Source organism: Bombyx mori, chromosome 6 (genome assembly GCF_030269925.1).
Source record: "Bombyx mori chromosome 6, ASM3026992v2".
NCBI classification, from domain to species: Eukaryota; Metazoa; Arthropoda; class Insecta; order Lepidoptera; family Bombycidae; genus Bombyx; species Bombyx mori.
The window spans coordinates 13,011,506-13,036,489 of NC_085112.1; the positions used below are offsets into that span (position 1 = coordinate 13,011,506).

Below are 24,984 nucleotides of genomic sequence, written 5' to 3' on the forward strand. Positions count from 1 at the left end.
GATTGAAACGAATTTTAAACTATGTTGCGATAGACGTTATGTACTGACGACTCGCATTTAATAATAATTGGGAAAAAAACAAGCCTGTTCATCACAAAATATTTCCTAATTGAACCCACGACCCTTGCGCAAGCACAGCGGCGCTAACCACTGCACCACCCAGTCCGTCTATGTATAGTATATGTTTAAAGTTTGTTTCAGTCAATGCCGCTGTGGACTCAAGTAATCAATTTTCAGGCTTCATAAATACTAAATAAATTACACTTCATTATACATTGACTATATTATTTCAAATCGGGAAGCTCGTATTTCTGGGGGCGGTACCTGTTTTTGTATGCACATTTGGACGGGTCATATCCAAAAAACTCATTTACTGAGATTGGAACAAAATGCTTACGAATCAATATAAAGACAAGTGTCTTAACGTAATGTCAGCATAGGTACATTCAATTGATAAGCGATTGATAAACCTCACGATCATAAGGAAGAATTAGCATTAAAGTCAATTATTGTAACAATTTAAAACACTAAGTGAAAGAAACATAATAATTTTCACAGAGATTCCAGAGGACATAATATCAAAGAGATATAAGAACTGCCGAGCGCAACAGCTGGTCAACGCCTACCGTACGTACGGACATCTAAAGGCTACTATAGATAACGTAGACTACAGAAATGAAAGCAGGTATTGTATTTTTCAAAACAAAGTTTTTAGCTTAAGACTTTTAAACCTCCGAGCATAATTAATTCTTGTCAAGTCAAATTTACCAAAATATGAAAACGCCAAACACAAAAAATAAACCCATTGCAATTTTAATTGAAATTTAATTACAGGTAACCCTCCGATAACACGCTATTTTACAACATGGTTCCACTCTAACACGCAAAAGTAAAATTCCCCAAAACCATCTTAAGTATAACACGGTACTTCTACAACACGATAGAAAGATTTTTGTTTAAAATTATTTAGAAAATTACATTATGCACTAGGACTATTAGGTACACCCCCTCACATGTTGGTCTGGGCACCGGCGAAGGGGGCCTAAGAAGACGACGTACAAGCTGCTCTGCACGCGTTTTACGCAAGAGCATCCGGGTGATGGAAGGCTGGCTATCCTCGACCCACGCTAGTTCTGACCCAGTGAGGTATTCCATAGGATAAACTACTATAACTGGCGCCATCTAGGCGGACTTCGGATAACCTGCCAACCGAGAGGACTGGTGGTCGTGGCGCCGACGACTGCCGATCCGGCGTCCCAAGGGGGAGGGTGATGGGAGAGATGTGCTCCGCACTAAACACTTTACTTTCCCCCTTTTGCCTTTTCATGAGTTCTGACTCATGCGACGTTCGGACATGGGTTGTTGAGCGACAGGAGGTTTTAGTCAGTTCGACTCCGAAATGCCCCGCCCTCTATCACCATTGGAGGGCGGAAGTCCGGCGATATCCTACTGACCCCAAAAAAAAAATGCATTAGGAACCGAATAAGTGAAATTTTACTGCTTATTTTTATGTAATTTTATATTTATTTGATTCTAGTTTCATATAACACGGTTTCGCAGAACACGGGACCTTGTAGGAACGTATCTACCTTATTTTAAGAGGGCTACCTGTAACTAACATCTTTGCGATATTTGTATATTTATTATTAGCTATTATTCGCTAAAATATTTGGATATTATCATTTGAAGACGTCATCATGAGAAGTTGATAGCTTAACTTGCTGCCAAAGCCAAATATAAAAGGCTCGTGTAAATATCAATCTTATATCGAGCATCCCAGCCAATATTAGAACATGCTCATAGATTTTCACAGTAAAAATAACAAATATTTGAATCGATTGCCTAACGGACTAATGTTTCAGGAATATCAAAGAGCTGCATTATTCGAGGTACGGTCTCGATCCCGAAGAAACAGTGGACACGGGTCTCCTGTATGGTTATAGCGGCAACAACTCAATCAAAAGCTTAGTAGATGAACTGGTTAAAATATATTGCGGGCATATATCGTATGAGTTCACGCATTTGGAGGTAAACCCTATTACAAATTATTCTCAGCTACACAGATGAAGGTGCTTTTCAAAAAAAAAAGAAGATCTAGATAAAATTACACCAGACTTTATTTATAGTTTTTAAGTGAAAATAATAATCTCTAAAATATCGCAAATGGATCATTGTAACATCCAAATAATTTTCTAGTCGTAAAACCGCTAATGAGATAATTCTAATAGAAATTATTCTCGTTAGTCAGAAGCAGAAAGAGAATGGTTCGCTCAGCGCATCGAAAGCGGTGTAGATCCTGTGGAAAACGATCGAAGAATCGAAATTCTCAAAGAATTACTCCATTCTCAAGCCTGGGATAAATTCCTCTCAATCAAGTATCCCACTGTGAAAAGATATTGTGGCGAAGGGGCTGAATCATTATTGACCTTCTTTTCGACTTTATTTCGACTTACAACATCAGGTTAGTACGAGATTTTTGGATTTATTTTGTAAAAAAAAATCCATAGCCTTATGAGAAATTTTCTGATTTACTCGTATGTGTTTCATGTGTGTCATAATCATCATCTCTGCCTGTTGAAAATAGACTTCTCCAATCGATCCCCAGTGCAGCCGGTCCGTTGGCATCTACATCCAACGTGACCCAGCGATTTTTATATCTTTTATTTGGAAAATATCGCCTATTACATACAATACGATATTCATTAGCGGATTTAAAAATTTTTGAAAAAGTATATTGGCCGGTAGAAAAAAAAACTTCAAACCACCAATCGAATGCGTATTTAAAACACTGCCTTTTGTTTACAGAAAGAATAGAACAGGTCATCTTAGGAATGGCCCATAGAGGGAAGTTGAACGTCCTCAGTGGGCTATTACAGTGTCCTCCGGTCAAGATCTTCCACAAGTTTACAGGAAGACCAGAATTTCCGGACGAAGCAAACGCAGCTTGTGATATTTCAACCCATCTCAGTAAGGACTACTTCGCTTCTTCGCATCTTATTCCCTATTTTTGTTAGAAGTTTTCAATGGCGAGACTGTTATCTTTTTCCTCTTCTCTTAGACTTCTTATCGACTTACTTTTTTTCGATTTCTCTTAGAGCTTTTTGTTTATTCATTACCCAAAAATAGAGCTAGAGCTTTTTGTTTATTCATTACTTGACGAAATAAGTCAACATCGGTAATGCTAAGACTAAGACCTCAGTGTGACATTTCATTTCAAATATTTAATAATCTTTCTTCATCATAAGATCCTTAAAGTAAATCATTGATTTGACTCATGAAATTTTAAAATGTCATTCAAATCAAATTGTATTAACATAGGTAATCATTATTAGAATTTGAAAGAACGCTCGATTCAATGATTAGTAGCTATACTTTATTGTACAAAATTGTATAAAACCCGATGCTGAATAGCATAGATCTTTTTGCTTAGTGCGAGTTTATTAACGTTCTCGATAGAGTAAAAGTCAAGTCAAATTTGTATGGAGTGGAACATTTGCCTACGTTTGCCGCTAAGGGCGCTGTTCCAACTGTATACAAATTAGAGTTAACTTTTACGCTATCGAGAACGTTAGAAAACTCGCACTAAGCACACTGAACCGTTCAGACCTTGGAACGAAGTGTCTCTAAGTGTCGTTTGTTAAGATTTGTTCCAGCAATCGAAGGACCCCACACATTAAATGAGCTCACTCTGTTCAAGTTACGAAAGAAAAAAATACGTTTTATTTATTACTTATGGTTGAATGATCTCCCGGTCCGCCTGCTGTTAAGTGGTTACCAGAGTCCATAGATATCGAAAACGTAAAAGCTGCCACCCACCTTGAGACCTTGTAATTCTAAGTTCTATAGCACAACGGCGGACCCAAAGAGAACATGCAGGTTGAAAAAAAATATGACAAATATCACCTACATGTGTGGATAAAAAAAAAACAAGATTATCAATAAATCTATATATTTTTTATATTTTTCAGGTGCATCAATAGACATAAAAGTGAATGATAGACATGTTCGATTTTCCTTACTAAATAATCCCTCACATTTAGAGGTACGTACATACACACACACACACACAGCGAATCATCTATTGTCTGACAAACGCAGACAGAGCTTTTCCGCAGTCATATATTGAGACAGTACCCATATAAGTTAGAGGTTTTATTTATTGCTTATCTGGGTGTACGAGGTCACCACATCACAACGCAAATGCCGCCACCCACATCGAGACATGAGTTCTAAGGTCTCAGTTTTCATAGTACAATGGCTGCCCCACCCTTCAAACCGAAACTCATTACTGTTTCACGGCTGTGTGGTAGTACGTACCCGTGCAGACTCACAAGATGTCCTACCACCAGTAAAAATGTAATAATGTGCTTTCGTTTTCAAACCTTATTGAGAGTCCTAACACAACAACGAACCCTTAAAGCATAATCAAAGAATGTCGTAAATACAAATAGCTGTCACTTAAGCTATACAACTTTAACAATTTATCTTACGTCGTACTGGCGTGAAGGATAGTTTAATCGTATATGTAGAGCGATGCGAATTTTCCTGGGTATTTGTTTATGTCTATGAGCTCCGGGAACCAATTAACATCGGGTTGGCCGTGAGCTGGTCTATTTAACTAAGCAATAAAAAGAAAAGAAACAAATTCTAAATCTCAGTTTTATATAGTACAATACAATAGACATACGGTACAAAAACAAATTACTAAGTACCCTAATTTAAGGAAGAATATACTAAGGTTCAATGTATATGGGGCTCTGATGAGATGTTGAGCTACCGAGTGATTTCAGGCCGTGAACCCTGTTTCAATGGGAAAGACAAGGTCAAAGCAACTGCATTTAAAAGAGGGACAGTACTCACTGGATGACTCTTCCAGAATGGGAGACAAGGTGCTGAATGTTCAGGTACGTGACGCATTTTAAAGTTACCAGAACAAATACAAATAACTATCCAGCAGTAATATAGGTGAGGATGGTAAGGTGCACAAAACCACCACCAGGTCAGATTATAGACCCCCTTCTTGGTGATCTTTTCCTCAATCATACTGGTTTACTATAGTAAGCCCACACGGGTAGGTACCACCAACTCGTCTCATTCTGCTGCCTAGGAATCTGGCGTTCCAATTTAACACAATTTACGAAGTATAATAGGGGTCCTTATGTCTGGTGGAAAACGGCATTCCCCATCAAGCAAACCATCAAAAACTCTTGCCTATCCGTGCCAACAATTACTTTTCCTCCAACGATCGCATTCATTTTTCTTGAGACTTATTTCAAAAATGCCTGTATCAGGTACACGGAGACGCAGCGTTTACCGGACAAGGAGTTAACCAGGAGACTCTGATGCTCTCTCAGGCTCCACACTTCAATGTGGGCGGGTCCTTGCACGTGGTCGTCAATAATCAGGTACGTACCGACAAAAAATTGTCTTCGTTATGAATATCCTTTTCTTGACGCAAATTCTAGCGTCTGCACTTCAACGTATAATAAAGATGGCGTCTGCACCATGAAACTTCTTTTCATCAGGTGGACCAGACAGGTGACTGGTATTTAAAAAATCTTGCATAAATATATTTTTTCGATCAAAAATACGCTTACCTAACGTTAAAACTATTGATAAGATTTGTAAGACTTTTTTGAGGAGAGCAAGTTATAAATTTTCAGTACTTTAAATATATTAGGAAGAGGCTTGGCTGTGACCCTGGTATTGCTGATGATTGGAGACGTGACCAATCTGTATTCGAACCTAATTGAAATAATGAGGATACCACCACGGATGAATTCGTATTGAGTAGTCACATCTAGGTTTTAGGTGGTATTTTCACCTATTTTGTGTCATTGGAAGCGTGCTGACTATTATTACAGGTCGGCTTCACCCTGCCGGCGTATCGGGGTCGTTCTTGTCGCTACGTCACGGATTTAGCTAAGTGCATATCGGCTCCTGTTATTCATGTAAATGGTGATCATCCGGAGGTAAGAATTATTTTGACACAGATTAAATACATTCATGAAAAGAAAATGGCAATCTTTATAAATAGATCGCACCGTAGCTTGGTATAGTTATGGTTGGCACTCTAAGATTCCTGGGCACTTCATGGTTTCTTCTGTCACAGTGCCGTTATGATACAGATATTGCTGGCTGGATAGGATATTGCTGGCATGTTTGGAAGAGCTCCCCGGGTTGAGACCCGTGAACTCGCCTAGACATGAATGTCCTCTCGAGGCTACTGATAGTACAAAGAAAGTGTACAAAGAATAGATAGGAGGTGCGGGTAGTTTGAAAAAAGTTTGTTTATCATGCAACTGGTGATAGTCACCGCGGAACGTTACAAAGTTTCACTTGTAATTGAATACAGGTCTGAGAAGTGTATCTACATACATAGATGTATAGTTCTAAGACGAATATCCTCATTCCTGATTTGATCGCATAGGAAAATTATGAAATAGGCGCTCCGTTGTTCTTTGAGTGACCTTGAAGCCTTCGGATAAGGCCCGTTGTGAGCGACCCAGAAGGTAGATCGACGACCTGTTGCACCTTGTGGTCGGTACGTTGAATACGGGCAGCGCAGTAGGTAATAGGCCTTGTGGTGAGGCTTGGGGGACGCCTAGTCCAGCAGTAGACATCTGTGAGCTAATAGATTGATGTAAAAAGGAAGTTAAGTAAGGATTAAAGGATGTTAACAAATCATACTTTCGGATAATGATGACCAACTGTGTTTTAATTGCCATTTGTAATTGCTAAATTCAGTCCACACACTGAGCACAAGCCCAACCTATTGGAAATGTTTATTTAACTTTATGGCTATCCACTTTTAAAATTACATTCCAAATGACTTGCTAATAAAATTACCTTCAGCTAGTGGTGAAAGCAACAAACATTGCGTTCGAGTATCAAAGGAAGTTCCGTAAGGACGTCTTCATAGACTACAATTGCTTCAGGAGATGGGGACACAACGAACTCGACGACCCGACCTTCACAAATCCACGTCTTTATAAACTAATACACAACAGGAAGTGAGTATAATTTGTTTTTCTTTTTTCATTATTTAAATCCCCATCATTATTTAAACCCCCGGATACGGCCCAATGGCAATTCTAACAGTCAGTGTAAATAATGTGCATAGTCGTAATTAAAACTACAATACTTTTATTTTCATCTTAGTATTTACAGCTTTCGTGATTACGGTCGATGATGATAATATTAATAGAATAACTGTAAAAAAAAGCGATCAAACCGTAAAACTAGCAAAAACCGAATAAAACTCGAATGCAGATAGTAATATTCTGAGACCTTAATATAAAAGTCAAATTGAAAACATACCGAAAACGTATGATAAAACTAATAAAATGTTACGGGATACGTTTCCTCGAAGATCCCAATTGTATTCAGCTCATATCTGAATCACAAAGACTTCTATCGACTTCAATCTCTCGGAAAAACGTAATGTCAAAATACTTGTAGATGTTTTTCGAACAATCACCATAGGGAGATGATTTCTTTGAAGTTACCGATCAAGGAAGCCGTGGATTGTTGGGCGGAGAGCCCGTATTCGCAACAGGATGAATGCCGACACCCACATTGACATGACATGTATTCTAAGACCCAATTGTACTGTTGTAACGCATGTCCTCCCAAATCTCAATACATGAATGCCACGTGGAGGGAATTTTCATAAACATGCTGCCTACCTGCGCGGAATCGCAATACGAATTGACGTTTATAAACAAAATACGCGTCTTTTATTTAATGCCATAGCAGACAGATCGATTGGAGAGGCCTATGTTGAGCAGTAGACAGCTATACGCTGAGATGATGATGATGACGAGGTGAAAAAGCATAAGGTGCTGGTGGGTGGCTGCAATCGCCCATGGACGTCAGCAATGAGAGGGACACAGCAAAACCGTCTCTAGTCGCTGCATACTCAACAAAAACCGCGTGAAGATGGATATGTCATAACAGGAGGGAAACACTTTGAAGGGAATTTTATTCCAAAGCCGTGCTGTAAACCGTGTCTCGATCTTTGCGACTAAGTAATTTCGGTTAATATCTCCATTGACAGTATGAAAATTAATGGACACATTCAGGAGGCACGTTATAAAATATGATCAGATAAAATAGACCAACCTTGTAGGTACTAACAAAACGTACCTACACTTAAAGATTATTTTTTAGATTGTAATAGTTAATTCGTCTTTTGTTAAATTCAAAGGGTTCGGTTTGAAGGGTGGGGTAGCCGTTGTAACTATACTTGAGACCTAACGTATATCTCAAGGTGGGTGGCGCATTTACGTCGTAGATGTCTTTGGGCTCCAGTAACCACTTAACACCAGGTGGACTGTGAGCTCGTCCACATATCTATGCAATAGAAAAAAAACAAAAAAAGGAAAAATTGATCTTCCAAAAATTTGATACTCATATATCATACTAAACACCTCGTTATAAACGGAAACATCACATACAGGTCGATTCCCGATGTTTACGTTGAAAGATTAATATCAGAAGGCGTTGTTAACGAAGAGGATGTGAATAACATCACTAGTGAATACACCAAGTATCTACAATCGCAATATGAAGCGGTGAACGCGTACCAACCAGAGGTATGCTTGTCGATTTTTTTTATAGAGTAACACAAGTCCACGACCCTTTTTGACGCTTAGCAGGTATGCCTCTAAACAGTACAACCTCCTAACCCCTGCATCAGCTCGCTGAGTTTCTCACCGGATCTTCTCAGCGGGTCGCAATTCCGATCCGGTAGTAGATTCATTCGCGAAGCAGTTGCTCTTGAGTTGTTAGGTCTCCTTCGGAGGCGTTCAGGCAGCTGTTAACAAATCCCACCCCTTATGGCTGAGCCTTTGCTCGCCCACCTGTACTGGCGAAACTGGAAAGGCCCTCGTGCCACCAGTAATACCTCAATCATAAAAAAAGTACAACCTCAACGGCATGTAACAAATAGAGAAACAAAAAAAAGTTACAGAACCAACAGTGAATGATGTGTTCCTTAATTCTTTTTTGTTTGCTCTCTCAGTAATGAAGATCGCGACAGTATACGATTTGTCTCCATATACATGTGTATCCAAATCAATAGATCGCTGTAGAGCTTCTCCGGTTGTCTCAATACAATTCTTTTACATCATCGTTTTAGCATACAGCCTCTGAAGCGTTCCTCCTGCATCTGTTCCACGATCAAATGCTTCTGAAACTCATGAATATTTGAATCCATTATATGTCCGAAGTAGCTTAATTGGCACTTATTGCATAGAGAGGCAAATGGTTTTTTTTTCTAAAATCTACTACTCTAAAGTCTTCAACAATCACTTTCTAATCTCAACTTCATCTTAATAGAATTATAACTATAAAAAGTAAAAATATCTTACTTTTAAAGTGCTTCCTGAATTTGAAAATGATTTAATCCAATTAAAATCTGTTAATCTCTTCCGGACAAATTCCGTGTAAATCGAATTTCTATTAGAATTATAAAACGAACGCTGTACTTCTGTGAAATTTAATTAATCAGAATATTCACTTCCTCAGTAGTGATTTTAGACAGTGATAAATTGAATTCGATTCGCTGCTTTATTAACTACTAACGGCCCGCTCCGGCTTCGCTCGGGTCTTTAACAAAAGTTTTAGTAAGGATCCCTAATATTTGTAAAAAAAAAATGTAGTCTATGTCACTCGTGTAGCTTCCAAACAGTGAAAGAATTTTTCAAATCGGTTCAGTAGTTTCGGGGCCTATTCAATACAAACAAACAAACAAATCTTTCCTCTTTATAATATTAGTATAGATATTTAAGCTGAATGTGGAATAACTGACACTTACTCATTTATATATAATATCGACTTTATTTTCTCTTTTGGTCTTCTTTTCTTTATTTTTTTAAGAAAAAAGTACCAGTCTTAAAATGTTTAAAATTTCGTCAATAGCTACATTATCGGAACGGTACAGAGTGATAGTACATTCCCATAAGGGCTGAGAAGACGTCCTACCAGTAAAATTTATTGGTTTCGCATTGAAATTACCCAATCCACATCCTTACGGCAGTTATCTATTTTTAGGTATCATATTATCAAGAACAGTGGTCGTCGATGTCAACTGCTCCAAAAGCAATAGAGACATGGGATACTGGAGTAGACGAAAATCTTTTGAAGACCATAGGACAAGCATCTGTGAGAATTCCCAGTGAATTTGTAAGTTGATTCACGATTTTTAAAAATATATTACAATTATTGCATGTACAGCAGTTAGTGATCCTAGCTCCTGGGTTAAAAATTCAATCATCATCTTAGTTCTTATCTCTAGTTAGAATCTAGTCTCTAGTTCTCGTAGATGTAGCGAAAAATCTTTGCTTGACACCATTATATATGCAACTTTCATTGATTATTCTATTGTTTTTATTAATATAAAGATCGTAGCTGTTGCATCATCAGAATTTATTGTACTTGAAGAAGAAATATATGACGTATCAAGAAATGGAAGGATCGATTGTTAAAATAGATAATGGCGAGTTTCCTACAACCTAAAGCTAAACGAACTGAATTAAACCTTTAAAAATTTTACCAAACAAACTTTTTATCACGTTTCACTAATTCGACTTGGACAATTTCTGTTCGGTGTAATTTTGTAGTTGATTTTAATGTAACTTCTCGATGAGCTAGCCGCCATAAAAATTTAAACATAGGCTATGTATCATCATTCGATCCTTTTTTTATTGTTCTTCTTGCCCTTGTCCCACATTATGTGTCGACGGGGCATCTCTTCTTATCACGCTGCATAGGGATTTGGCATGAGTTTTACGACCAGCATGACGTCGATCCTTTTAGGGTTATATCTCCATATTACCATTGCATCGTGCCCTTATCTTTTATCGTACAATAAAAAGAAAGGAGAAAAGAAACGATAAAAGAAAAAGAGAAACACAATTTAAGTTTTTAAAAAAGATTCAATATCTCATTAATATGTAGATTAGACGTTTTTGTCGGAGGCACGTACTGGAATTATTCTCCGATTCATGTAAATGAAAGCCTAGTTATTAATTATCTTCATCGTCCGTTATTAACATACGCATGAATTCCGCCACAAAATTATCGGTGATTCTTAATAAACATTTGAAAACGTTTCAGAATATCCATCCACATTTAGCTAAAACGCACGTTAAGAATAGATTATCTAGAATATCCGAAGGGAAAGATCTGGACTGGGCGACAGCTGAGGCTCTGGCTTTTGGTGAGTAAAAATCCGCGACTACTTCATAGACGTCTAAAGCAAAAAGTCTAATGATACAAAAATCAATACGTCGGAGAAAGATCTAGTAACGTATTCTCGGTGAATCTAGCATGACCACTCGAAGTCACTAGAATAGGTAGGAAAAAAAATGTTATATCTGAAAGACGATAAGTTATCTTTCGCATATAAAGTTTTTTTTATTCCACACTGTCCCACGTCCAAATCGGATTACGTGACCGCTTTGAAACAAAAAATAAACATACAATATGCCTCCCCATCGCTAATAAAAAAAATTGTTATATTTTTTTTATTGCTTAGTTGGGTTGACGAGCTCACAGCCCACCTCGTGTTAAGTGGTTATTGGAACCCATAGACATATACAACGTAAAATGCGCCACCCACCTTGAGATATAAGTTCTAAGGTCTCAGTATAGTTACAACGGCCGCTCCACCCTTCAAACCGTAAACGCATTACTGCTTCGCTCCAGAAATAGGCGGGGTGGTGGTACCTACTCGTGCGGACTCACCAGAGGTCCTATCACCAGTTCGAGTAATTAAAGTATTGCTGCATCATATTCTATGCCACTAGCGTCCGAAAAATAACTATGACGGAGAGAAACATAAAATATTTGGTTTATTTATGTTGCGAAAGATAAATGCGTCTTACTCATATTTCACTCTCGAATACTTTACAGTTTCCGTAATCTTGTAAAGATTTTGACTATAAAAAACGCTAGATTAAAGTAAAAGTAAGGTAGGACCTCTTGTGAGTCCGCACGGGTAGGTACCACCACCCCACCTATTTCTGCCGTGAAGCAGTAATGCTTTTCGGCTTGAAGGGTGGGGCAGCCGTTGTAAATGTCTAAGGGCTCCAGTAACCAGTTAACACCATGTGGACTGTGAGCTCGTCCACCCATCTAAGCAATAAAAAAATCACAACAAAATACCCATAATTAAATTGCACAATAGTCGGTTGGATATAATATAATATTATAAATAAATTTGGATATAATAAAACCAATTCCAAATTCTAATTACGATTTATTATTAGCTTATATTTTTTTATGTTTTTATATTCCACCTAAATAGGTTCTCTTCTAATGGAGGGGCGCAATGTGAGGCTTAGCGGCGAAGACGTCGGCCGCGGTACATTCTCGCACAGACACGCGATGCTTGTCGACCAGGAAACCGAAGCTATACACGTTCCGCTCAATCATATGCACGAGGACCAAAAAGGATTTTTGGAAGTGAGACACGTTTTTAAACTAAGTACTCATTAGTTTTATGTAAATCAAAAAATAACTTCTTATCGTATTTCACAAACTCATGAGTGGCCCCACTCCGGCTCACACAAGGTCATTGACCCTGTGCATCAGGCGGGTAGATCGTGATTTTATTGTTCCACCTAGCTTGATATTCAAAATGTGAAATCTTTACATACTAATCTACTAATCTTTTTGTGCCATTTTATGGTCATTGTCGACGGACTACGATAACACAAGGCACGCAGTCTGTCGCTGATATAATACCATCAATAATTCAAATATGCTCTATATACTCGTAATAATCAATCGTGTAATAAAAATCAAACCCGCAAAATTATAATTTGCATAATCACTGGTGGCGGGACCTCTTGGGAGTCCGCACGGGTAGGTACCACCACCCTGCCTATTTCTGCCGTGAAGCAGTAATGCGTTTCGGTTTGAAGTGTGGGGCAGCCGTTGTAACTATACTTGAGATCTTAGAACTTATATCTCAAGGTGGGTGGCGCATTTACGTTGTAGATGTCTATGGGCTCCAGTAACCACTTAACATCAGGTGGGCTGTGAGCTCGTCCACTCATCTAAGCAATAAAAAAAAAGTATTACGGAGGGCAGAAGTAAGGAGCAACATCTCAATTTACTAAAAGTGTTCTCTGCAAGGGAGCCAATCAAGGCGGCGCACTAGTAGCAAGTTGAAAAAATTAAAAAAATAGCGCCATATACTTTTTTTTTTTTTTTTTTTTTTTTTTTTATTTTATGATTGAAAGTTTACTGGTGGCCCGAAGGCCTTTCCAGTTTCACCAGGACAGGTGGGCGAGCAAAGGCTCAGCCAAGAGGGGTGGGATTTGCTAACAACTGCCCGAGCGCCTCCGAAGGAGACCTAACAACTCAAGAGCAATTGTTTCGCGAATGAATCTACTACCGGATCGGAATCGCGACCCGCTGAGAAGATCCGGCGAGAAACTCAGCGGGCTGATGCATGGGTTAGGTTGCACGTCGACCTCTTTGTCGAGTTCGACGAGTACGGTTACCGGGGTCCCTAAGCCTGCCCCTAGTATTAGAGCTGAAGGCATCTAATGCAAAGGTTATTGGATCTGATGGATCCGTAAGGACGTGTCTAGGGCGTCGACGGTGACTGGCTCCTGCATGATCAGGATTCGGGGAGTAGTCAGCGGCGGCAACGATAAGGCGATTATCATGACGCATAGCCTTATCGAAGTATCGTTCCGACGCTGACTTCATGTATTTCCGAATTGATTCGAGGCCCAGGTCGTCGTGTAGGTCAACGTTCCTCACGAACCACGGAGCCCCGACAGCTAACCTGCAAAAGCGGGATTGTAGAGATTGGAGGGTGTCTATGTGTGTGCGGGCCGCGTGAGCGAACACCACACTCGCGTAAGTCATGACGGGCCTTATGCAAGTTTTGTAAAGTGTCACCTTGTTCCGAAGGGACATTTTACTCCGCTTACAGATCATGGGGTAGAGTCTACCGAGAATAAACGCGGCACGGTCACGGACTGATTTTATATGCGGGCGGAATGTCATCGATGCATCCAGGGTAACGCCCAGGTACTTGACCTTCCTGGCCCAGGGTATGGGTTGTCTAAAGAGAGTAATCGGGGGTGTGAGATTCCTCCTCCTAATCCGGGAGGAAATCCGTGTGGAGCTTCCCCTCTGAAATAGCACCGCAGTACTTTTCGCTGGGTTGATGTCTATGCGCCATTTTCGGAACCACTGTCCTAGGGCTAGGGCTGCGCTCTGAAGCTTCTTCGCGATTAGGGACTTATTTCTACTAGAATAGTAAACAGTCGTGTCGTCGGCGAATAAAGCTAAATGGGTCGGCGGCGACCGGGGAATATCGTTGACGAATAAGCTAAATAGGAGGGGTGAGAGGACAGAGCCTTGCGGGACTCCAGCTGTGAGAGGTCGTGGGGAGGAGCGGGTTCCCTCGACTCGATATCGAAAAGAGCGGTTCGACAAGAAGTCCCGTATGATGAGCACGAGACTATCCGGCACGCCCATGTTGAATAGTTTGAAAATCAAACCATTGTGCCAGACTTTGTCGAACGCTTTTGCGACGTCGAAGAAGAGAGCTCCCGTGTATAACGGTTTTGGTCGATTAAGCCCCACAAGAATGTGCTCCGTGAGGCGGTGCACCTGTTGAACGCATGAGTGATTTGTACGGAATCCGAATTGTTCATCGATAAGAATGCCCTTGGATGAGACGAAGTCTCTGAGGCGTTTGTAGAGCAGACGCTCATACAGTTTGCCTAGAGACATGAGGAGGCTAATCGGGCGGTAGCTCGTCGGATGATTTTTTGGTTTACCGGGTTTATGTATGCCGATAACGTCCGCTTCTTTCCACACCGCGGGAAAGATACAGTTCGCCATAGCGGCATTGAAAATAGATGCCAACATCACGATGAGTTGGACGGGTAGAAGTTTAATAACGCGGTTGGATATACCGTCGGAACCGGGAGCCTTGCGAGGACGTAGGTCTTTGAAGCGCCATATACTACCACGCTTCACTTCGACCCAGCACACTTCTCTCTGCTTAAAACTGCTATGTTCATATCATCTTCACTTCCTACACTAGCGTTCTTGGGGTCGGATGACCGTGCATAAGTTGTTCTGAGTTGATATTATTATTTTAGGTGGCTAATTCAATACTATCCGAGGAAGCAGTGCTGGGCTTTGAGTACGGGATGGCCTACGACAGCCCCGACAATCTCTGTATATGGGAGGCGCAGTTTGGCGACTTCTACAACGGAGCTCAAATAATAGTGGACGCGTTTATAGCTTCCGGAGAATGTAAGTTAGCATTTCATATTTAGAAATTGTATTTTTAGATGTTTTTTTTTTTAATAATTTTGTTATCAATTTTTTTATTATTTGCGATCTTCGTTTTAATATTTAAATATATTTTTTAAATTTAATTTTTTCGATTATTCATTTATTATTAATTGAGAATTGGCAATTTTTATTTAATGTTGTCGTCCGGAGAATGTACATTGGAAATAGCCTTTTTTTATTACTGTTGACACATGACGGATGGTTTAGATTCACAAATCAGCCCGCAGATGGCGCTGCAGTCGGTATTTAGATTATTTTATGGCAAAACAACGTTTGCCGGGTCACCTACTACATCTATTTTTGTTATTGCTTGGTTGGGTGGACGAGCTCACAGCCCACCTGGTGTTAAATGGTTACTAGAGCCCACATAAACGTAAATGTGCCATCCATCTTGAGATATAAGTTCTAAGGTCTCAGTATAGCTACAACGGCTGCCCCGCCCTTCAAACCGAAACGCATTACTGCTTCACGGCAAAAATAGGCACGGCGGTGGTACCTACCCGCGCGGACTCACAAGAGGTCCTAAAACAAGAGCATCTGCCTTACGTAACATCGATTTCGTGCAGCCAAGTGGGTCCGCAGTAACGGGCTGGTGATGCTTCTCCCGCACGGCTACGACGGCGCCGCGTCAGAGCACTCCTCGTGCAGGCTCGAGCGATTCCTCCAGTTGACCGACAGTCCGGAGAGCGCGCCCGACTCGGAGGCTGCGTGTCTGCACGTCGCCAACCCGACGACCCCGGCCCAGTACTTCCACTTGTTGAGGAGACAGGCGAGTAGCTCTTTTTATTATTGCATACTAGCGACCCACCCTCGCTTCGCTTCGTAAACTGTAATTTATTATTGATTTCTCCTCTATTTAATGGATGTAATTATACATAATATAAATCTTCCTCTTCAATCACTCTATCTATTGAAAAAAAGCCGCATCAAAATCCGTTGCGTAGTTTTAAAGATTTAAGCATACATAGGGATATAGGGACAGAGAAAGCGACTTTGTTTTATACTATGTAGTGATATGGGTGGACAATCTCACAGTCAACTCGGTGTTAAGTGGTTATACAGTATCTCTACCAGCGGCAGGTTCGCCGGCAGCATCTCGCGCTGATACGCCCACGACGCCAGGATCTGCAAATATATTCAATTCGAACGTTCTCGAATATCGATTTGTTTGACGTCATATCACGACTACAGCAATAGAATGATTATAATTCTATACGAATTTCGGAAAAGTAATTTCGGGAAAGAGTTATAAAGGAATGGCAACACTGTTAAAAAAAAACACTTTTTTATGGCTTAGATAAGTGGATGAGCTCACAGTCCACCTGGTGTTAAGTGGTTACTGAAGTCCTTAGACATCTATAACGTAAATGCGCCACCCACCTTGAGATATAAGTTCTAAGGTCTCAGTATAGTTACAACAGCTGCCCCACCCATCAAACCGAAACGCATTACTACTTCACGGCAGAAATAGGCAGGGCGATGGTACCTACCCGTGCGGACTCACAAGGCATCCTACGACCAGTAATTACGTAAATTATAATTTTGAGGGCTTGATTTTTTTTACACGATGCTATTCCTTCACCGTGGAAGCGAATCGTGAACATTTGTTAAGTACGTATTTCATTAGAAAAATTGGTACCAGCCTGCGGAATTCGAACACCGGTGCATCACTCAACACGAATGCACCAGACGTCTTATCCTTTAGGCCACGAAGACGTCATCGATTCGAATACAAATTTAACATTTTCCTATCAGCCTATGTAGTAACTATAAGCTATATATAACTCGGTTTATGTTGCCTTATTTTAACAATATTCATGAAAGAAAAAAGTAGACACTAGACACAAATATTCTAACGATAACACGTCGCTGGAACTATAAACACAAAAAAAAAAACAAATGAAGTAAACTTTCGAAGCCCTAACACAGACAAGATACTCTCAAGAGTTTGTACAAACTTTACGAAATTTGTATTTCGTTTATATGTTGTTTTTTGGTTAACTCCCAACAACCAATTACTAGTTTCATTAAGAAAAATTTTCACGTTTTCTTTGAACAAACTTCGGTTTTTTTTACGTGTTTGGACCAACTACATTAATTCGAATGAAATACACGCGATTATGTTCCTTTCAAATAATTATTGTGTTTAATATTCATTACTAGATGACCCGGCAGACTTCGTAGTGCCTCAATCTATAAATAAAAAACCTAAACTTTTGTATAAAATAAACTTAAAAAAAACAAAAGGAATTCGTCCGACACAAAAACTACTACCGAATATGAATCGCGACCCACAGAGAAGAACCGGCGAGAAACTTAGTGGGTTTTCGTGTTAGCAACTTTTAAAGTATTGGGGAAAACGTAAACGCATGGACGTGACGTTGAAGTTATCGTGGCCTAGAGGATAAAAAGGTGTACTCGTATCGAGCAATGCGTCAGGGTTCGAATCCCGTAGGCGGGTAGCGTTTTTTTTTATTATGAAATACGTACTTAACTTAATGAACATCGTACAGTAAAAATCAAATCCTCAAATAATACAATTTGCGTAATTATGTACCTCATGACTCCAGGTAGCTTCGTTTGCGTTGTATTTTTACTCTGGCCTGTTATTCTAATAGTAATTGAAATGTCTAATGTCAGATAATAAAACAAAATCACTGAAAATGTCCTTTCAGACTCAAAAAGTTCTTCTAAACAGGCTAATACGGAAAATTGATTTACAAATTAGTTATTTACCATATATATGCTATACATCTTCTCATAATTCCAACTTATAATCTGTTACAGGTTGTCCGTAACTACAGGAAGCCATTGATAATTGTAGCTCCGAAATTGCTGCTCCGCTTAGCCGATGCCGTCTCGCCCCTGTCCGATTTCGCACCCCGCACTCATTTCCAGCCAGTAATCGGTAAATTATTAAGTTAATATATTTCCTCCAGTCGATCTGTTAAACGAGAATTTAAAAATCCCTTTTAAAAAAATATTTATTTATCTTTTTTATTTTATTTTTCTTACCTTAGCTGATAGCCTTGAGAGGCTATATCAGCGTAACCTTAACTAGTAGGTGAGCTCACGGGGCTCAAACCTGACGACGATGCTAACACGAACCCTAACAAGAGCCGTGCTTCGCAGAATCTACCACCGGATCGGAAACGCGACCCACTGAGAAAATCCGGCGAGAAACTCAGTGGGCTGTGGCTGAGGGTTAATTTATTTATTAAACCTTATATTGACACAGGGTTTTATTAAGAGAAAGAGACCAAAAGCTCTCGACTAAGATGGGAAACAGTCTGACTTGCTTAGGTTGGAACCGAGTATTAAAAAGTTAACTTTCACATCCACCAAATGCCTACATAGAGTGCTCCAATACTTTGGTCATATAGCAAGAAAGCCCTCTGACAACCTGGAGAGACTCATAGTGACGGGTAAAGTGGATGGAAGACGATCCAGAGGTCGGAGCCGAAGACTGCCGAAGCCGAAGACTTTACTGGTGGTAGGACCTCTTGTGAGTCCGCACGGGTAGGTACCACCACTCCGCCTGTTTCTGCCGTGAAGCAGTAATGCGTTTCAGTTTGAAGGGTGGGGCAGCCGTTGTAACTATACTGAGACCTTAAAACTTAGGTATATCTCAAGATAATATCAGGTGGGCTGTGAGCTCGTCCATAAATCTAAGCAATAAAAAACATAAAAGAACACACGTCGCATTTAAAAAAATGTTTTCAATGTATGTTAAAATTTAAGTAACAAATTGATTATTTTATACCTGGTATCTTATTTTGATGCTAAAATATTTACCACAGTAATATAGGTACTTATGTACTTAACTATCTCGACATTAGAAGAAGAAATTCGGACACTCGTGGTGGGGCGTCTTATGAGCCCGCACGGGTAGGTACCATCACTCTAACTAATTCTGCCCCGAAACATTAAGTCGGTATACTATACAACTGAGACTTGAACTCGTGTCTCAACATAATATGTGTCTGTATTTACGTGATCATGTTTACGGACTCCGGTAACAACTTAATACCGATTGGGCCGTGAGCTCGTTAATCCGCCTATGTAAAATCAGTAGTATTTATTGTTTTATATTTCTTTGACATTTCATAAAGCAATAGAACTAAAATAAGCCAATGACATATTTCTTCTCCAGTCCACTTCAGAACTAAATATTAATTGGAGCATTCCGATTATTTAATATTCGAGTATTTGAATCGCTTCCCAACTCAAATAGTTGTTACAGCGTCCTGAATCCAATGAGAACGAAACAAAAACATACTAATAATTCTTTTTATGAAAAACTTTGGAGACTTCTCGAATAATTTTCCTCTCTTAAGACATTTTATTCGCGCTTTCATTGTCATTAGGCAAAAAGTTTTTATACGAATAAAAACAAGAAGTTGTCTAAAAGAAATACTTAAAAATTTCACGCACCGCGACCATGAATTTCATTATAATAAATCTACATATAGAGGGCTGAAATACTATTTGGTTTAAGCAACATTTTTGCAACTTTACAGGAGAGCTTTTTAAAGTTTAAAATTTGGGAAAAATAATAATATCATAACAAAAAAAATCTTTTTATTTATTTTTTATTGCTTAGATGGATGAATCTATCGAGAAACCTGTTGTTCAGGGTAGGGTCAATGGTAAGAGATCTCGTGGACGAATCCCCATGCGTTGGACTGATCAGGTGAAAGACCTTACTGAAACCCCACTTAACGAGTGTGTGCGCCGGGCCTCGGTTCGCAAACTATGAAAAACATCTGTCAATGCTTTAATGAGCAAGAATTCCACATGACCACAACTGCTCTGCCAAGAGCAACCGATTATGATGATGGATGAATGAGCTCACAGCCCACCTGTTTTTAAGTGGTTACTGGAGCCCATAGACATCGACAAAGTAAATGCCACCATCCACCTTAAGAATTGAATTGAGTATAGTTATAACGGCTGCCCCACTCTTAAACCAAAATGCATTACTGGTTCACGGCAGAAATAGGCAGGGTGGTAGGACTCACTGGAGGCCCTGCCACCAGTAATTACGCGAGTTTGTTTTTTATTACACGAAGTTATTCCTTCACCGTGGAAGTCAATCGTGAACATTTGTTAAGCACGTATTTCATTAGAAAAACTGGCATCCGCCTACGGGATTCGAACACCGGTGCATCGCAAGATACGAACGCACCGAACGTCTTATCCTTTAGCTTTAGCTATTTGAATGGAGTAAACTTAATTGAAGTTCAATCAAAAACATCGAATTGTTGATGCTAATACCAATTAAAACGAACTTTTAATTACAAAGATAAAATGTCGCGTATTAAGCGAAATATAGTTTTTTTTTATTGCCTTTGTAGGCAGACGAGTCCATTCTAAGTCAGCTAGACATCCGAAAAAGGCTCTCTTCCATCTGCCGGGAATGTGTTATGAGCTTCTTTGGACACATGATGCGGTCACCCAGGCATGAATTAGAGAAGCTCATAATTGCTGGTCGCATAGAGGGCAAGCGCGCCGTGGGCAGAACACCAGCCAAATGGTGAGATCTAGCAAGAACAGCACTCGGTGATAGTCTGTACCATGCAGTCCATGCCACCCATGATCGAGCACATTGGAAGTACGTCGCATGTGGTCGCGATCCTCAGTACTGAGAGAACGATATAAAAGAAGAAGAAGGCAGACGAGTATACGGCCCACCTGATGGTAAGTGGTCACCGTTGCTCATGGACGTCAGCAATGGCAGGGGCAGAGCCAAGCCGCTGCCTACCATAAAACCAAACAGCCTTTCAGCCCTCGGTATGAAATAGACGCTTGTTATATTGTTTCTAGGTGACGGTTTGGCTGATGCGTTGAAAGTGAAGCGGGTGATCTTTGTAAGCGGTAAGCATTACTACGAGTTGCATAAGGAGCGCGTGCGGGCGAGGCTGGAGGACGTGGCCATTGTGAGGGTGGAAGCACTCGCACCCTTCCCCCTCCCGGAGCTACAGATGCAACTCAGCAAATACAAAAACGCCACGAGTAAGTCATTTCTGTTATATCCCGTGAATTCTAGTAGTTCAAGCCCACTGAGCTTCTCGCCGGATCTTCTCAGTGGGTCGCGTTTTCGATCCGGTGGTAGATTCTGCGAAGCACGGCTCTTGCTAGGGCCAGTGTTAGCATCACTCCGGTTTGAGCCCCGTGAGCTCACCTACTAGCTAAGATTACAATGGAATAGCCTCTCAAGGCTATCAGCTTAGGTAGGAAAAAATAAAAAGTTCAAGTCATTTTCGTTCGGAAACTCCGAGTCTACGTAGGGAGTTCGTTTCGTTGGTGCTCTGAAGAAATATCTTAAATTATCCCGCCATCTCCTTCACGCATTGCCCGTCACCGAAGTAAGATTAATTCCTACTACCACCCACCATCCGACTCTGGAACTTATCACACCTAAGACTTCGCTTCAGCACTATTCAATCGAGGTCACAAGAGAATTCTCAGTTGGTAGGAAGCGCTTCTGCTGTGTCCCTATAATTCATGAGAAACAGTGAACACTGTCCATAAAGTATGCCACGTGGATCTTAGAAAAGAGTACCAAAAAAATTGTTGCCTAGAATCAAAACCTGCCCAATCTTATATCTTTTAAGAAGCAATAACTACGAACCTTAAGCTCCTCTTACTAAATCAAATAGTTTTCTGAAGAAATTCGAGGTCATCGTCAGTCACGTTGACTTTTATTTTCTTTATTATCAACGAAATTCATTTCGTAGTGGCTCTCCTTATGAAATCCATCTTTACGATTGGCTTAGAGTTCACCGCGATCCTTGACCTGACCGGTCGTGGCGCGACGTATATAATAATTAGGTATGATCCTATTAAAATACGGCTGATATTAGGAGACACTATGGGCTCAGAACCTAAAATCGGTGTGTATATCGAGAACGCTGACTTGATCGAAAGTAGTAATGCCCATTAAGAATAATTCCCATCCTAATTATGAGTATTTTTCATCCATCAGATCTTCTAAGTTAATATGCACCTAATATGTCTTCACGATCGACTTTTCCAAAACAGGAATAATAACATGGTGCAATTAAAATCAGTTTTGCAAAATATAAATTTGCGTGATCGTTGATGGCAGGACTATTGTAAGCCCGCGCTGGTTAATACCAACACCCTAAAAGCGTCTGCCAAGCAGCAATGCAATTGAAACTTCGACATCATGTCGCAGGGCGTCAGTGATGTCTGTAGACTCTGGCTCTCAAATCATACCGCATGGATAGTGAACTCGTCTGCTCATCTAGAGCAATAGAGATATGTTATCGGTCTACTTTTTTTTTTATTGCTTATGTGGGTGGACGAGTTCACGGCCACCTGGTGTTAAGTGGTTAATAGAGCCCATAGACATCTACAATGTTAATGCCACCACTAACCTCGACACATGAATTGGAAGGTATCAGTTTTAACAGTTCAACGGTTGCATCGCCCTTCAAATCGAAACGCATTACTGCTTCACGGCAAAAACAGGCAGGGTGGTGGTACCTACCCGTGCAGACTCACAAAACGTCATACCACCAGTAATTACGCAAATAATAATTTTGTGAGTTTGAGTTTTATTACATGACGTTATTCCTTCACCGTGGAATTCAATCGTGAATTTGTTAAGTACGTATTTCATTGGAAAATTGGTACCTGCCGGCGGGATTCGAACAATAATGCATCGCTATATACGAATGCACGGGGCGTCTTATCCTTTAGGCCACGACGACTTTTACGACGACGATATTTTATAACAGCTTTCCAAACAGGGACGGATAACTGCTTCATACGAAAAGTCGTGGTTCGTTAATACCTATTTATATGGCTCCCAAAAGTTCCGCTACCATCAAAATCGCCACGTACAAAACGTATTTAATTTTGCAGAGTTTATCTGGAGTCAAGAAGAGCATAGAAATATGGGAGCGTGGAGTTTCATGAAGCCTCGCTTCGAAAACCTTTGCGGGCGAAAGGTAAATTTTGCTTACAAATAAATTACGCCATTTAGCTTATGTCCCATAACAAGTTAAAGACGACTAAAGTGTCTTTTATACATTCATATTTAATGCCCGTTTTTGGGGACAAATTCGGTAGTTAGGAAAACCCATAGGATATCACAAGGTCAAGGCCGTCAGTCATAAATAGACAGGTTGGCATCTGAGGAGCCCGCATGGGTAGGAACTTACCACCACCCCACCTATTTTTACCGTGTAGTAATAATTCGTTTCGGTCTCATGTCTCGAGTTGGGTGGTGGCTTTTATGTTGTTGATGTCTATGGGGCCCGGTAACTACTTAACACCAGGTTATGAACTCGTCCGCTCAATTAAGCAATAAAAAGTCTTCCAGTGCGGTCTGAAAATCACGACCCAATACAAATAATTATGCAAATGAAGTCCTACTTTAAAAATAGGCGTAGTTTTAAAATAAACAAAACCTACTTAAATAGCAAATAGAAGTAACTATTCATTTCATTTTTTTATCCTAAGCTCAAAGATTCTGTTAAACACAAACAAACATACCAAGTAAATAGAAGCACTTATCCGACCGAGATGGGGCAACGCAAAGCCACCGTCGCCCGAAACATGTCTTGACGGATCCCTCGGATTCACTCTCTGGGCTTTTAGACCTCTGAAGCACCGGTCACCGTCCTCGTCGAACTCGTCGATTACGACGACGAGTTCGGACGAACGAGCAAATCCATAGACACAGCCCACTGAGTTTCTTGCCGGATCTCCTCAACAGGTCGCGATTCCGATCCGGTAGATTCTGCGAAGTACTGCTCTTGCTAGTGTTAGCAAACCCTCTCAGATTAAGCTTATGAGCTCACCTACTCGTCCGGGCGTAGCTGGAATAGCCTCTTAAGCTGCCAGTGAATAGGTAGGCAAAAAAATTAGACGCGCGTAAAAAATTTAGAAGACTGGTATTTTAAGACGCTTTTATTAGCTCCAGACGTATTTATGTTAGTATGTAACGGAATCTTTGAACATGATTTTGACCCCTTCAAAACGTCGGATTATCTCGAAATTTGGCATACTTGTTAAGAACCGATGACAATTCAATAGTTAAAAATGAAAAAATAGAAATTCAACTAAAAAATTAAAAGTACATAATAGTTTAAAAAAACTAAAAAAATACGCTTTTTTTACAATAAACTCATTTTTTCTTATACTTACTTTCAATTCAAATTTATTAAAATTTATTTTCTATTTTTTAGTTGGATTTTCTATAAAAACGTATTTTTTTTGTTTTTTTTAAACTATTATTTATTATTCTTTGCTTAAAGTTGGTGTACGCGGGAAGGTCTGAGGCGCCAACCCCCGCGGTGGGCGCTAGTTCACTTCATCGCGTCGAAGTTGAGCACGTGCTGAAAGAACCATTGTATAATTTAAAATAATTTTGTAGGAAATAAATTTTATTATTTAAATATTGATACCGAAGTTTTAATTACATGAAATATATAAAATAAACACTTAATTGTACTATAAATAGTGTAATCAAGTTCTCGTCTCGGGAAATCTTAAGAACATACGAAAAAGTATCAACTTTGACTTTCGAGATAGTTTTAATTCGAAGGCTACTGAGCGCGAACATACAGCGGCTTAACTCTGCCTCTAGCATCGCTGACGTCCAAGGGCGAC

General features: G+C 40.0%; 2 protein-coding genes across 2 annotated transcripts in view; one reads left to right on the forward strand and one right to left on the reverse strand.

The window, feature by feature from the left end:
* Nucleotides 1-24,776, forward strand: part of LOC101740126 (probable 2-oxoglutarate dehydrogenase E1 component DHKTD1 homolog, mitochondrial) — a 26,554-nt gene extending 1,778 nt beyond the window's left edge. The window contains exons 2-20 of the mRNA XM_004923487.5: nucleotides 559-685; nucleotides 1,863-2,028; nucleotides 2,245-2,461; nucleotides 2,806-2,967; nucleotides 3,969-4,042; nucleotides 4,791-4,904; nucleotides 5,292-5,405; nucleotides 5,865-5,972; nucleotides 6,856-7,013; nucleotides 8,462-8,597; nucleotides 10,057-10,188; nucleotides 11,122-11,224; nucleotides 12,314-12,471; nucleotides 15,141-15,297; nucleotides 15,906-16,108; nucleotides 18,127-18,247; nucleotides 21,166-21,354; nucleotides 23,233-23,318; nucleotides 24,630-24,776. Coding sequence (XP_004923544.1) covers nucleotides 559-685; nucleotides 1,863-2,028; nucleotides 2,245-2,461; nucleotides 2,806-2,967; nucleotides 3,969-4,042; nucleotides 4,791-4,904; nucleotides 5,292-5,405; nucleotides 5,865-5,972; nucleotides 6,856-7,013; nucleotides 8,462-8,597; nucleotides 10,057-10,188; nucleotides 11,122-11,224; nucleotides 12,314-12,471; nucleotides 15,141-15,297; nucleotides 15,906-16,108; nucleotides 18,127-18,247; nucleotides 21,166-21,354; nucleotides 23,233-23,318; nucleotides 24,630-24,740 — 2,636 coding nt within the window. The 3' untranslated portion in view covers nucleotides 24,741-24,776. The remainder of the gene's footprint in view (nucleotides 1-558; nucleotides 686-1,862; nucleotides 2,029-2,244; nucleotides 2,462-2,805; nucleotides 2,968-3,968; nucleotides 4,043-4,790; nucleotides 4,905-5,291; nucleotides 5,406-5,864; nucleotides 5,973-6,855; nucleotides 7,014-8,461; nucleotides 8,598-10,056; nucleotides 10,189-11,121; nucleotides 11,225-12,313; nucleotides 12,472-15,140; nucleotides 15,298-15,905; nucleotides 16,109-18,126; nucleotides 18,248-21,165; nucleotides 21,355-23,232; nucleotides 23,319-24,629) is intronic.
* LOC101740488 (transmembrane protein 135) overlaps nucleotides 16,360-24,984 on the reverse strand; it is a 37,736-nt gene continuing 29,111 nt past the window's right edge. The window contains exon 8 of the mRNA XM_038011679.2: nucleotides 16,360-16,464. Coding sequence (XP_037867607.1) covers nucleotides 16,375-16,464 — 90 coding nt within the window. The 3' untranslated portion in view covers nucleotides 16,360-16,374. The remainder of the gene's footprint in view (nucleotides 16,465-24,984) is intronic.